General features: G+C 34.9%; 2 protein-coding genes across 2 annotated transcripts; both read right to left on the reverse strand.

Moving 5' to 3' along the window:
* Window positions 1-814: 814 nt before the first annotated feature.
* Window positions 815-3,998, reverse strand: LOC133875430 (3-ketoacyl-CoA synthase 11-like). The gene is made up of 2 exons (XM_062313567.1): window positions 3,152-3,998; window positions 815-1,711 (listed from the first exon to the last, which is right to left on the reverse strand). Exons 1-2 carry the CDS (start codon window positions 3,872-3,874, stop codon window positions 926-928), a joined length of 1,509 nt encoding a protein of 502 aa, XP_062169551.1. The 5' UTR covers window positions 3,875-3,998; the 3' UTR covers window positions 815-925.
* A 5,846-nt stretch (window positions 3,999-9,844) lies between these two features.
* On the reverse strand, window positions 9,845-12,627 carry LOC133875767 (3-ketoacyl-CoA synthase 20-like). Its single transcript, XM_062314002.1, has 2 exons — window positions 11,690-12,627; window positions 9,845-10,858 (listed from the first exon to the last, which is right to left on the reverse strand). Exons 1-2 carry the CDS (start codon window positions 12,407-12,409, stop codon window positions 10,073-10,075), a joined length of 1,506 nt encoding a protein of 501 aa, XP_062169986.1. The 5' UTR covers window positions 12,410-12,627; the 3' UTR covers window positions 9,845-10,072.
* Window positions 12,628-13,455: the final 828 nt, after the last annotated feature.

Raw genomic sequence — 13,455 nt, forward strand, 5'->3', positions numbered from 1 at the left:
TACGAGTTCAGAAGCTTCAACCCTCGTATTACCCATAAAGAAAATTGGAACAGAGCAAAAGAACTACCAAGAAAACAAAGCAAAAAACAATACAAAAAACCAGAAAAAATAAGATTTTTCCCTGTTCTTCCGCTGTGTGGAAATGGCAAGCAGAGAGATTTTCCATAAATCATCTAACAAACCCATCTCTCTATCTCTCTCTCTCTCTCTCTCTCTCTCTTCACAGCTTCTAGAGAAACATTGTAGATAGACGGAGGAAGGGCCATTTTCTCTGTGAGAAAATTATATGAAAAAAACCTTGGATCTTGCCCGAAGAGAGAGGGATTTCGGGTTTCAAAGAGAGAGAGAAATTCATATAGACTTTAGGCCCCCCATTAAAGAGGCACCATACAAGCAATCACGTTATAATATTAATATTCTTTAACGATAAGAAGCATAATTTGTGAAAGAAAACCTTGCAATATAATAAACTTCAATTCATAAGAAAAACTATGGAAGAATGGATTTCTGATTTAAGAAAACGTGGCAATACAAGAATAAGTATGATTTATGGCAAGATAAGATTTATGGAATAAAATACGTTGACATTTATTTATATTTGTGATGACACAGGCATTCAGTGGGGGCCGGAGAAAAGCCAAAGAGAAATATTTACACTTTTACTTTCACACTTTTAAGTATACACTTTCTAGTGTGACAGTAAAATTCATCTTTAAATTTTAGATAATCCACTCTTAAATTTTGAGTTCAAAGGCAATTTTTAGTCTCACATAGAGAGTGTGAACTTAAAAATGTGAGATTAAAAGTGTATATATGGCACTTCTCAAAGCCAAAACCCAAACAAAGAAAAAAAAAATCCATTACGGAAACAACACCTACACCCACGCATGCATATATTATAATTTTATTGCCAGAAAGAAAATGTCTAAGTAACAATGGATGCCACTTCAGGCACATCAACAGGAAACTCATCAATCTCCTCCATCCAAGGATTATGCTTCTCCTTTGCCGGATCAATGGTTCGCAATGCTCGCCACACAGCACTGTTGCACTTGAATCCTGACCCAAATGCAATCTGCCATGCCCGATCACCCCTCTTGATCCTCCCCTTGGCCTCACAGTAAGCCAGTTCATACCACAAAGAACTGCTAGAAGTGTTCCCAAACCTGTAAAGAGTCATCCTCGAGGGCTCCATATGCCATTTACTGAGCCCAAGGTTCTTCTCTAGCTCATCCAGCACCCCTCTCCCACCAGCATGTATGCAGAAATGCTCGAAAGCCAGTTTAAAGTCGGGAACATATTGTTTTATCTGCATTTTAAACGCCTTTCTCGCGACAAAATTCACGAAAAACAGAATTTGTTCAGACAGGGGCAGGACTAATGGCCCTAATGTCGTGATGTTTGTTTTAAGGGCTTCTCCAGCCACCGACAACAAGTGTTTGGAGAGTGCGATGCCAAGTTTTTTGTCAGTGTCTTCTTTTTGAAAAACGCAATCGTAACATTTGTCATCTGCGCCCTTGTGGGTGCGCAGAGTGTGAATGAGTTGATACTTTGAACGAAAGCGATCAGATAATCTGTTTGATAACAGGATCGCCGCTGCACCCAAGCGGAAGAGGCAGTTTGTGATGAGCATGGAGCGATTATTGCCGCCGTACCAATTGAGAGTCATGCTTTCCATACTCACTACAAGCGCGTACGAGTTGGGCTGCACCTGTCATGCACACAGTATATAAGAGTAGTTAATAATTAATCATTTGAAATCATTATTTATTTAAAAAATATTAAGTCAATAAGAAAATAAATTTAATCATGTAATTAACATTTTAACACTGAACACCATTACCGACTTTGGTTAGACCCGACCAGAATAAAACAAGCTTACAGTTAGAATATATATGGTATTTTCTATATTAATTTTGATATATTTTTTCTTATAGGTATTTATAATTAGGATTTGATTACTCAGTTATACTTTTTTATATATATAAATAAACCATGTGAACAGTTACATAATTAAGTCATTCAAAAAAACAAAAATGTAATTAATCTTGTCATGCTCTTTCCAATAATAAACGTCCGTAGATGTTTGAGGCTAAACCACCTCGAATTTTTCTTATTTTCCATTCGTCTGCTTTAGCTTTTCAAACTTATCATATTTTGTATATTAAATAATTTTTTTATTTTATTTTATTTTTATAAAAAACACTACACTTTCAACAAATATTTTATAACTTATGTATCAACTCTCACTTATTTGGCATGCATAAAAAATTATATATATTCTTATGAAGTCAAAGATAATTTCTGACGATTAAGGACTTTTCTAGGACCTTTAGGGAATATTTTACTCTCTCTTTTCTTTTCTTTTCTTTTTTTCTTTTTTTTTTTCTTTTATTTTTTATTTTTTTATAGGATAGGGAATACTCTACTTGAAAAGCATTTTCTGAGAACACGATAAGATCGAGTCAACATATTAATGACTTTTTGATATTTCCAACGAAAATATATACAATTACTTTAAAGGATGTAGGTGATCTTTCCTAGGAGTGAAGAGTTTGATAAACAATTTTGTCGTGTATATATATATATATATTTGTTTAAATAGGAATAAAAAAAATAAAATAAGATAAAACCAGACTAAAAGGGATGGTTTCTCTTGATCGAGCTCTTTCTTGCATGTAGCCTTCCTACTTACTCCTCACAAGTAGTCTCCATTATGGGTTATATTCTTGTGCCACTGTTTCTTATTTTTTCTTAATAAATTCTTAATTTTATATATATTATACACACTATTTAGTAGAATGTACGTTTTAAGATTGTCATATTATTGAAATAATAACCTGACCGTAAATATCAGCTATTTGGTTTTTTTTTTAACAAGTATCGATTCAAATACTGATTTTTACTATCGCGTCATTAAATTGTATAGCTAGCAATCATTTAACAGTATTCTAAATAGCATTTCTTATATATTAAAAAATAAAAAAAATAATAATAATAATAGTAAAAAAAAAAAACATTTGTGAAAGTACCTGTCTGCATCGCAAGTAGTAGGCAAAAACATTCATTCGTCTATTCTAGACTACTCTAAACACAAGAAAAAAAAAGTTCAAAAAATATATCCAATCTTTGGATAAAGCTTTATACAAACCTGTAACAAGCGTTTTGCCAGGTCAATGGAAATAAGTCCAGCACTGCAGCCCATCCCACCAAGGCTATAGCTCAAAACATTCCCCCTGAGCTTGTAGCGGTTGACGACCATGGCTGACAAGGACGGCGTAGGATTGAACAAGCTACAATTCACAACAAGAATCCCTATATCCTTAACATTTACCTTCGTTTTTGCAAACAGTTGGTCGATAGCTCCAAACATTATCATCTCTGCCTCCTTCTTAGCCTCCTCAAAGGTCAGGTTGGCTGGGACTTGCAGCAAGGATTTTGGTGCATAAGTCTTTTGGCCATGCCCTGATCTCTCCATAATCTTCCTTTGAAACTCTAAACTTTCTTGCGAGAAACTCCCGGATTGCTTAGACCTTTCCAGGAAAGTTTCTTTGCTACACAAATGAGCTGGAGGGGGCTTGTAACATGCGAAATTCAGCAGATAAACTTGTCTGGGACAAGCCACGAAGTAAAGGGTTGCAAGGAAAACCGTGAGCACAGTGCATAGTGTGATTGATATGAGATTGAGCTTAAGATGGTTCAACAAATGGACGAAATCTTCGACAGAAAGATGAGCCGAAGCTACAATGAGCGGCACAAGAAAGAGATACATGGCGTTGGAGATTAAGTAGTGGTAACCAAGCTTCACGTACTTGAGCTTTACAGAATTCGATTCATTATTTCCTAGGATTTGATCTTTCTTCTCAAACCCCATTAATACTGTTGAATACAAAATCTTTGTTCTTTGTTAATAATGAACACAAAAGAACGAAAATCCAAAAGAGTTATAAGCTAAATATAGGAGGCCAGGAAATGGCGAGTAAAGCAAATTACTTGAAGAAATAAAGCCTGCATGCACCACTTTTGCGTGCTTAAAGCTACCACAAAATGGGGAAAAAGAAATGAAATTTGCAAGGACAAATGGAAGTGAAGTGTTGAGGGCAATTGGAGCATGAAACTCCTGGGGGGATTTATAATCGTTTGAGGAGGCCAGGAACAATACGTCACGGTTGACGTATTCTAGAAGTAGTTGACAGCTTGCGATCATAATGAATCTCAGGCAATGCCACGAGTCAGCTTATTTCTTACATCAAGCTACAATTTCAGGACAACCTAAACTTGAGCACACATTCATGATATTTACTCATCCTCACATGGGAACATTGATGTTATACTACAGCAATCACCCCCACTTTCTTCAAAATTCCTCCATTTTGATTTTTTTTTTTTTTTTTTTTGTTTTTAAATATTATTTTTAAAACTTCACCTAACCTGTTAAATTGTTGTTGCTTTTGTACTTATTTCATAAACTTCAAAAACCTTCGATTTAGTATATAAATCTTTCAATGAATTTTTTTTTCTTTCAATTTCACACATCCGATAAGATTTTCCGTTAGAGATATAATTCCCTGTCAACTTTTCACACAACTAAAACTACAACTATTCTACGTGGCAATGAATCATGGACTTTTTGAAAAAAAAAAAAAAAAAAAAAAAATCACAACTATCTTATGATTCCCTGCCACAAAGGATAATTGCGTGAAAAGCTTGCAGGGAATCATATATCTTTCCATTAAATTCTAACGAAGGCCAGGGAGATCAAAATTTTCAAAATAAATTCACCCAATCAGCACGTACAAAACAAATAGTAACTTTTTAATAACACATATCGGACATGCGAATTCTAGGTTCCTTAATTTGCTTCCATACCACATGGCACGTGCCGACGACTTTAAGCTGAATTATATATATATATATATACTATAAAAAATAAAAAAAAAAAAAAAAAAAAGAGAGAAGAAGAAGAAGAAGAAGAAGAAGCAAGTATATATATATATACATGGGTTAATTGCATGACTAAAAAAAAAAAAAAAAAAATTGCATGACCTATCAAAAGTGTGTATCTTTCAAATCTTTACGTTAAACTATCAAAGGAGCCGGGCAATAACTCATATAAGTACCAACACTTTGGTTAGCAACAAACGCACATGCATGCACTTATCGGGTATTCCATCCCTTGCCCATCTATTGTCATTTTTTTTTTAACAAATTCACCATTACATCATTCAATATGCAGGACCGTGGTCTCACGTATTTAATGGTAGATTTGCTTTTATTTATTATTATTTATAAAAATGGACAAAAGATGTACACCAAACATTTCTTTTTTTATAAACTAAAAAAATGGGAGGTGTGTTATTTGTACACACACTCACATTTGGTGTGTGACACATGCATGTGGGATGGGTCTCACATCAAATATGAATGTGTGTACAAATTGTGTACAAATATCGTTTGCTAAAAAGTGGTAATCCATGTGGCACTTACCAAATCAGCCACTAAATAATTGAATTTATTCGTTAAATTTTGTTATATACTTGCTTTTTTTCACTCATATTAACTGTGCATGCATATGCTACCTAAAATGAATCATATGAACTATTGCATGAGTTTGTAAGGAGATTGTAGTAAAAGTTTTAGGTTTCAATTTTACTGTTTTATTTTTTGAATCAGATGGTTGATTATTTAAAAAAAAAATTGTTGAAGTTGTATAAAAGTTGTAAATATGTATCATATCTCGACTCCAAACTCATGAATCTTTTAAAAAACTCATGCATGTTGTGTTATTGATGGCATGCAACTGTTGAGCTAAGATACAATTATCATGTAACATGAATGGGCAGGCGGCCGACCCACTAGATTTTGAAGACTTTTTGAGCGTTTATTTATATATATTTATTGCACAATGCGAACAAACGGTATTGCATAACAAATGCATAAAAACTTAATAAGTCAAATGGTATTTTGTTTTCTCTCTGCCTGAGCCACTTGCTGAAAACATAACATAGATCCAGCAAAAAGAAAAAAAGAAAAGTGAATACCATGGTTCCCCCAAAAACCTAATCATCTCGGCCATGTATATCATCCGTATCAAAACCTGAAAAGTAGAAGGAAGTAATGGGTATGCGAAAGGCTTAGAAAATGTAACAACTTGATAGATTAATTAACTGATAATTAACTTTACGGTTCCCCTCCCAGCCCCATTCCACAAAGAATAAGACTCGTAAATCTCTACTCCTCAAAAAGAGAACACTATGTAATGGAAACATATGATATCTCAAACAACATTAAATATTACAACCGGAACACCTACTAACAATCATCATATTAATTGAAATTATATACTATACACACCATTTATATAAAATATCCAACTAAATTAACCTTAATACATAAACATGCTTCGAACTCTAAGTTTGCTATAACACCCAAGGTTACTAATTACCATAAACGCCTCCAAAATCCTATGATGAGTCCTTGGGCATAGACTAGATCATTATTGCTAAGCCAAATAGCTGCATCTGCCTTGATATCTCTCTTGAATCTAACATCTAAAGGTAGTGCAACTCTAAAACAACACATATTTTGTAGGAACAAAAAGAGATAAGCGTAATGTCACAACTTAGTGAGTAATAATACATATGGTGTACAGGTTATCATGCAATGAACTCAGTTATTTAGCAAAAATTTGTAAATTACAAGCAGTAATATAAATGAAGTCATTTCCTAATAAAAACTTGACGTCCCACATCGCCTAGCTAGGTATGTAAATGGGTATGTACTTATATGTATATTCGCACACTTTTTGACATAATGTGTTTTAAAGCCGTGGTGGCCATGAACCTATCAAAACTCTGCAGTTAAGCATGTTTCTGCGAGAGTAGTAACATGATTGGTGACCTCCTGAGATGTCCGGTTTGGGAGAGTCAAAAGTGGATAATATTGTGTCATTAGGGATGAGTCGTAACAAAAAAGAATGTCATGGTAATGCATTATATATATATAAGTCAAGGGCTTAACCCTAGGGGTTTTTTTTTTTTTTTTTTTGGGACCTTGGTCTGAAAATAGGATTTTACTTTTCCTTAAAATGTATTATATTTAGGGGTGTAAATTTGGACCGGTTATAACCGAGCCGGATCCGGAACCGGGCACTAACAGGGCCCGGAAAACCGGAATCCGGGTAGGTACCCGGTTATTTAAAACTGGGTACCCGGTCCCGGTCCTGGGTACATGTTTTTAAAATACCCGGTTAAACCGGGAACCTGGGACCGGTTTTTAATTATTAAAAAAAAATAAATAAATAAAAAATACCCCCTCTTTCCAGGCCCTTGCGCCCTGCGCCTACAGAGTACAGCCTGCCCTTTTTAGTTTTTAGCCTTTTAGTCTTTTACTTTTGTTTTACAGTTTTACTAGTTTTAGGCTTTTACGTTTTAAGTTTTTAACTTTTAACTTTTATTATTTTAACCCTAAATCACTAATAAAATCAGTAAATCATAGTATCATACCCTCGGACCTCAGTCCCTCGGTGCCTGCAGCCTCACGCTTCACGCCACACGCCTACCTCACAGTACTCTTCGTCTCTTCTTCAATCTTCTTTGTTCTGTTGTCCAATTTCCGCCTCTGCCAGTCCGGTGTCACTTTTCTTGTCTTCATTTCTTCTTCAAGGTGGGTTTTTATTTTGTTATTTATTTTTTTTTTGTTTTTTCAGTTTTCAACTTTTCACGTTGCCTTCATTTTTTTCTTCAGTTCTTCTTTTCTTTGTACTGGATCCATGAAACTGCCGCTAAATTTGGTGTGCCTTGTGTCCTTTTCAGTGTGTTTTCTGCTTGTGCATTAGCCTTCATAGGGCCACCTACTGAGCTGAAGTCCCTCAACCAAAGAACAAAACCTGAACTGCAACTCTTTGTATACATAACTAATAACTGAATATATAAAGCCCAACGAAGTCTCCCACAAAAAAAAAAAAAAAAAAGGCCTAATGCCTAAAACACTAAAAACAGGCCCAATATATATATATATATTTTTTTAAACCCGGTCTAGGTACCCGGTTTACCCGGGTAACCGGGATTCCTGGTTACCCGGAATACCCAGATCCGGTTCCCGGTTATTGGATTTCAATAACCGGGAACCGAAACCGGATTTACACCCCTAATTATATTACAATCTAACTCATTTTCTTAATATTTTCATAATTTTTTAATAAAGAAATCAAAGTATGGTTAATCTTGAAATTTCATTTTAAAAAAAGATTAAGGTTTCTACCAAAAATCTCAAAAAGTAATAATAAAAAATAAAAATTATGGGGGCTTGGGCCAAAAATGTCACACTTCAACCTCCTACTAACTAGGTTAACTAACTTAAGGCCCGCAACCCACTAAATGGGCCTAAACATTAACATTACACTTAGACAACTTGGCTCATTAGCTCAAAACATATCTTAAACTTACAACTTCATAAAATTTGAATCTAATGGCCTCTTGAGCATGTTTTATAGAGCAACCCTTAAAATTAGTTCAATGCTTATTAATTCCTAATACAATTCACTAGAAATCAACTTGTCACTTGGAAGTAGTTTTGTCAACACCAAAATGAGTCAAATGACTATGGTTTAAAATCCCCTTTTCCATAAAAATAACCTATATACATTTCATTTTTTGCCATAACGTTTCTGACCTAAACCTGAACTCCACATTCATGACTTTTTTTTTTGAGAAACATTCATGACTCATTTTAAGAATGTCTTCCATGTCATTTAACAAAAAGTAATGCTACACATCATCCCCTTGTCCTCTTTTTATCCTCTCAAAATTGATGTGGCTCTTAAAATTACCATTGAATTTTGATCCAATGGTGATCTATCATAAATCTGATGGTAATTTTAAGAAATTTTTTTTATTTGGGCCATTATGTTGTCCTAAAAAAATTATTTTCTAAAACACCTCAGAAAAAGGCTGAATTAAAAATATAGAAAATTAAAAGAAGCGAGAGAAAAAGAGTTTTTAATTTGTTCACCTATGTTCTCTCTCTCTCTCTCTCTCTCTCTCTCTCTCTCTCTCTTCCTTTCTCTCTTCCCATGGACTTTCTCTCTTCCTTGTCTCCCCCTTCTTTCTCTCTCTCCCTCTACCTATCAATGTCAATTGAGCACAGACACAGAAGATACGAGTTCAGATGCTTCAACCCTCATATTAGGCATAAAGAAAATTGGCACAGAGCAAATGAACTACCAAGAAAACAAATAAAAAAACCAGGAAAAATAAGATTTTTCCCTGGCCTGTGCTTCCGCTGTGGAAAAGGCGAGCAGAGAGATTTTCCATAAATCATCTAACAAACTCATCTCTCTCTCTCTCTCTCTCTCTCTCTCTCTCTCTCTCTCTTCACAGCTTCTAGAGAAACATTGTAGATAGATATGCAGAGGAAGGGCCATTTGCTCTGTGAGAAAATTATATGAAAAGAACTTTGGATCTTGCCCGAAGAGAGACGAGGGATTTCAGGTTTCAAAGAGAGAGAAATTCATATAGATTTTAGGCCTCCCATTAAAGAGGCACCATAAAAGCTAGCAATCACGTTATAATATTATTCTTTAACGATAGGAAGTATAATTTATGAAAGAACACCTCGCAATATAATAAACTTCATAAGAAAAACTATGGAAGAATGGATTTCTGATTTAAGAAAACGTGACAATATATACAAGAATAAGAAGTATGATTTATGGCAAGATAAGATTTATGGAATAAAATACCTTGACCTTTATTTATATTTACGATGAAAGACACATGCATTCAGTGGAGAAAAGCCAAAGAGAAATATTTACACGTTCACTTTCACACTTTTAAGTATACACTTTCTAACGTAGCAGCTAAAAATTATCATTAAATTTTAGAACAATCACTCTTGAATTTTGAGTTCAAAGGTAATTTTTATTGTCACCTACAGAGTGTGAACTTAAAAGTATATGACACTAGCTTCTCAAAGCCAAAACCCAAACGAAGGAAAAAAAAATCCATTACGGAAACAACACATACACACACGCATGCATATATTATAATTTTCTTGCCAGAAAGAAAATGTCTTAAGTAACAATGGATGCCACTTCAGGCACCTCAACAGGAAACTCATCAATCTCCTCCATCCAAGGATTATGCTTCTCCTTTGCCGGATCAATGGTTCGCAATGCGCGCCACACAGCACTGTTGCACTTGAATCCTGACCCAAATGCAATCTGCCATGCCCGATCACCTCTCTTGATCCTCCCCTTAGCCTCACAGTAAGCCAGTTCATACCACAAAGAACTGCTAGAAGTGTTCCCAAACCTGTAAAGAGTCATCCTTGAGGGCTCCATATGCCATTTACTGAGCCCAAGGTTCTTCTCTAGCTCATCCAGCACCCCTCTCCCACCAGCATGTATGCAGAAATGCTCGAAAGCCAGCTTAAAGTCGGGAACATATTGTTTTATCTTCATTTTGAACACCTTTCTCGCGACTAAATTCACGAAAAACAGGATTTGTTCAGATAGGGGCAGGACTAATGGCCCCAATGTTGTGATGTTTGTTTTAAGGGCTTCTCCGGCCACCGACAACAAGTCTTTGGAGAGTGCGATGCCAAGTTTTTTGTCAGTGTCTTCTTTTTGAAAGACGCAATTGTAACATTTGTCATCTGCGCCCTTATGGGTGCGCAGAGTGTGAATGAGTTGGTACTTTGAACGAAAACGATCAGATAATCGGTTTGATAAGAGGATCGCCGCTGCACCCAAGCGGAAGAGGCAATTTGTGATGAGCATTGAGCGATTATTGCCGTTGTACCAATTAAGAGTCATGCTTTCCATACTCACTACAAGCGCAGACGAGTTAGGCTGCACCTGTCGCACAGTATATATATATAAGAGTAGTCAAGAATTAATCATTTGAAATTATTATTTATTTCAAAAAAAGAAATTTAATCATGTAATTAACATCTTGACGCTAAATTCCACTAGGACTGACTTTGGTTATACCAGACAATGAATAAAACAAGCTTACGGTTAGAATATATAACGTATTTTCTATATTAATCTTGATACATACATATATATATATATATTATATAATTAAGTCATTCAAAAAATAAAAATTGTAATTAATCTTTTCACGCTCTTCCCAATAATTAATAAACGTCCGTAGATGTTTGAGGCTAAACCACCTGGAATATCTCTTATTTTCTATCTGTCTGCTTTAGCTTTTCGAACTTATCATATTTTATATATTAAATATATATATTTAAAAAAAAAAAAAAAAAAAAATGACACTTTCAACAAATATGTTATGTATCAACTCTCACTTATTTGGCATGCATAAAAAATTATATACATATTCTTATGAAATCGAAGATATATATTGGAATAATAATGTGACCAAAAAAATCAATTATTTGTTTTAATTTTTTTTAAAAATGTTGATTCAATAACTGATTTTCAATTCACTACCACATTATTAAGTTATATAGCATTATAGCTACCAGTCATTTGTCAGTATTATTAATAGTATTTCTCATATATATATATATATATATAAAACATTTGTGAAAGTACCTGTCTGCATCGCACGTAGTAGGCAAAAACATTCATTCCTTTACTCTAGACTATTAAATACAAGAAAAAAAAAAAAAAGTTCAAAAAAATATATCCAATCTTTGGATAAAGCTTTATACAAACCTGTAACAAGCGTTTGGCCAGGTCAATGGAAATAAGTCCAGCACTGCAGCCCATCCCACCAAGGCTATAGCTCAAAACATTCCCCCTGAGCTTGTAGCGGTTGACGACCATGGCTGACAAGGACGGCGTAGGATTGAACAAGCTACAATTCACAACAAGAATCCCTATATCCTTAACATTTACCTTAGTTTTTGCTAACAGTTGGTCGATAGCTCCAAACATTATCATCTCTGCCTCCTTCTTAGCCTCCTCGAAGGTCAGGTTGGCTGGGACTTGCAGCAAGGATTTTGGGACATAAGTCTTTTGGCCTTGCCCTGATCTCTCCATAATCTTCCTTTGAAATTCTAAACTTTCTTGCGAACCCCCGTTTTGCCTAGACCTGTCCATGAAAGTTTCTTTGCTACACAAATGAGCTGGAGGGGGCTTGTAACATGCGAAATTCAGCAGATAAACTTGTCTGGGACGAGCCACGAAGTAAAGGGTTGCAAGGAAAACCGTGAGCGCAGTGCATAGTGTGACTGATATGAGATTGAGCTTAAGGTGGTTCAACAAATGGATGAAATCTTCGACAGAAAGATGAGCCGAAGCTACAATGAGCGGCACAAGAAAGAGATACATGGCGTTGGAGATTAAGTAGTGGTAACCAAGCTTCACGTACTTGAGCTTTACAGAATTCAATTCATTATTTCCTAGGATTTGATCTTTCTTCTCCAACCCCATTAATACTGTTGAATTCAAAATCTTTGTTCTTTGTTAACAATGAACACAAAAGAACGAATATCCAAAAGAGTAATAAGCTAAATATAGGAGGCAGGAAATGGCGAGTAAAGCAAAGTACTTGAAGAAAAGAAGCCTGCATGCACCACTTTTGCGTGCTTAAAAAGCTACCACAAAATGGGGAAAAAGAAATGAAATTTGCAAGGAGAAATGGAAGTGAAGTGTTGAGGGCAATTGGAGCATGAAACTCCAGGGGGATTTATAATCGTTTGAGGAGGGAATAATACGTCACGGTTGACGTATTCTAGAAGTAGTTGATAGCATGCGATCATAATTAAAATCTCATGCAATGCCACGAGTCAGCTTATTTCTTACATGCATCAAGCTACCATTTCAGGACAACGGCCCTGTTTATTAAACACATTGATGATATTTACTCATCCTCACAAGGGGACTGAACAAACGCTAATTTTTTTTAGAAATTCCTCCTATCAGAATTTTATTATTATTATTTTAAAAACTTCACTTAAACCGTTGAATTATTGCCACTTTTGTAATTATTTTCTTAACTTCAAAATCTTCGATTTAGTCTATTAATCTTTCAATAATTTTTTTTTTAATTCAATTTCACACGTTCGATTAGATTTTCTGTTAAACTGTAACGAAAGGGTATCAAAATTTTCAAAATAAATTCACCCAATCAACACAAAACAAATAGCAACTTTTTAATAACACATATCTGACATGCGAACATGAATAGTAAATCCAACCGAGAACTATATACGTGCACCGCAACAATCTTGCATGTTTTAGGTGGATTTTAGGTTTCTTAATTTGCTTCCATACCACATAGCACGTGCCGATGACTTTAAGCTGAATTGCAATATATATGGTAATGAAGTGTATATATATATATATATATATATATATATATATAGAATAGATACTAGTTCTAGCATGTGATTTGTCCTTGGGTTAATTGCATGACCTCCTATCAAAAGTGCGTGTATCTGCTTTACGTCAAACTGTCGAAGGGGCAATAACTCATA

Source organism: Alnus glutinosa, chromosome 8 (assembly GCF_958979055.1).
Source record: "Alnus glutinosa chromosome 8, dhAlnGlut1.1, whole genome shotgun sequence".
Lineage (NCBI taxonomy): Eukaryota > Viridiplantae > Streptophyta > Magnoliopsida > Fagales > Betulaceae > Alnus > Alnus glutinosa.

Bases quoted from the DNA above. Each gene is read 5' to 3' on its own strand.
- LOC133875430 (XM_062313567.1), bottom strand. From the start codon at position 3,874: ATGGGGTTTGAGAAGAAAGATCAAATCCTAGGAAATAATGAATCGAAT. The intron at 1,712-3,151 runs GTTTGTATAAAG...TGTGCATGACAG, and splicing joins TGGCAAAACGCTTGTTACAG to GTGCAGCCCAACTCGTACGC.
- LOC133875767 (XM_062314002.1), bottom strand. From the start codon at position 12,409: ATGGGGTTGGAGAAGAAAGATCAAATCCTAGGAAATAATGAATTGAAT. The intron at 10,859-11,689 runs GTTTGTATAAAG...ACTGTGCGACAG, and splicing joins TGGCCAAACGCTTGTTACAG to GTGCAGCCTAACTCGTCTGC.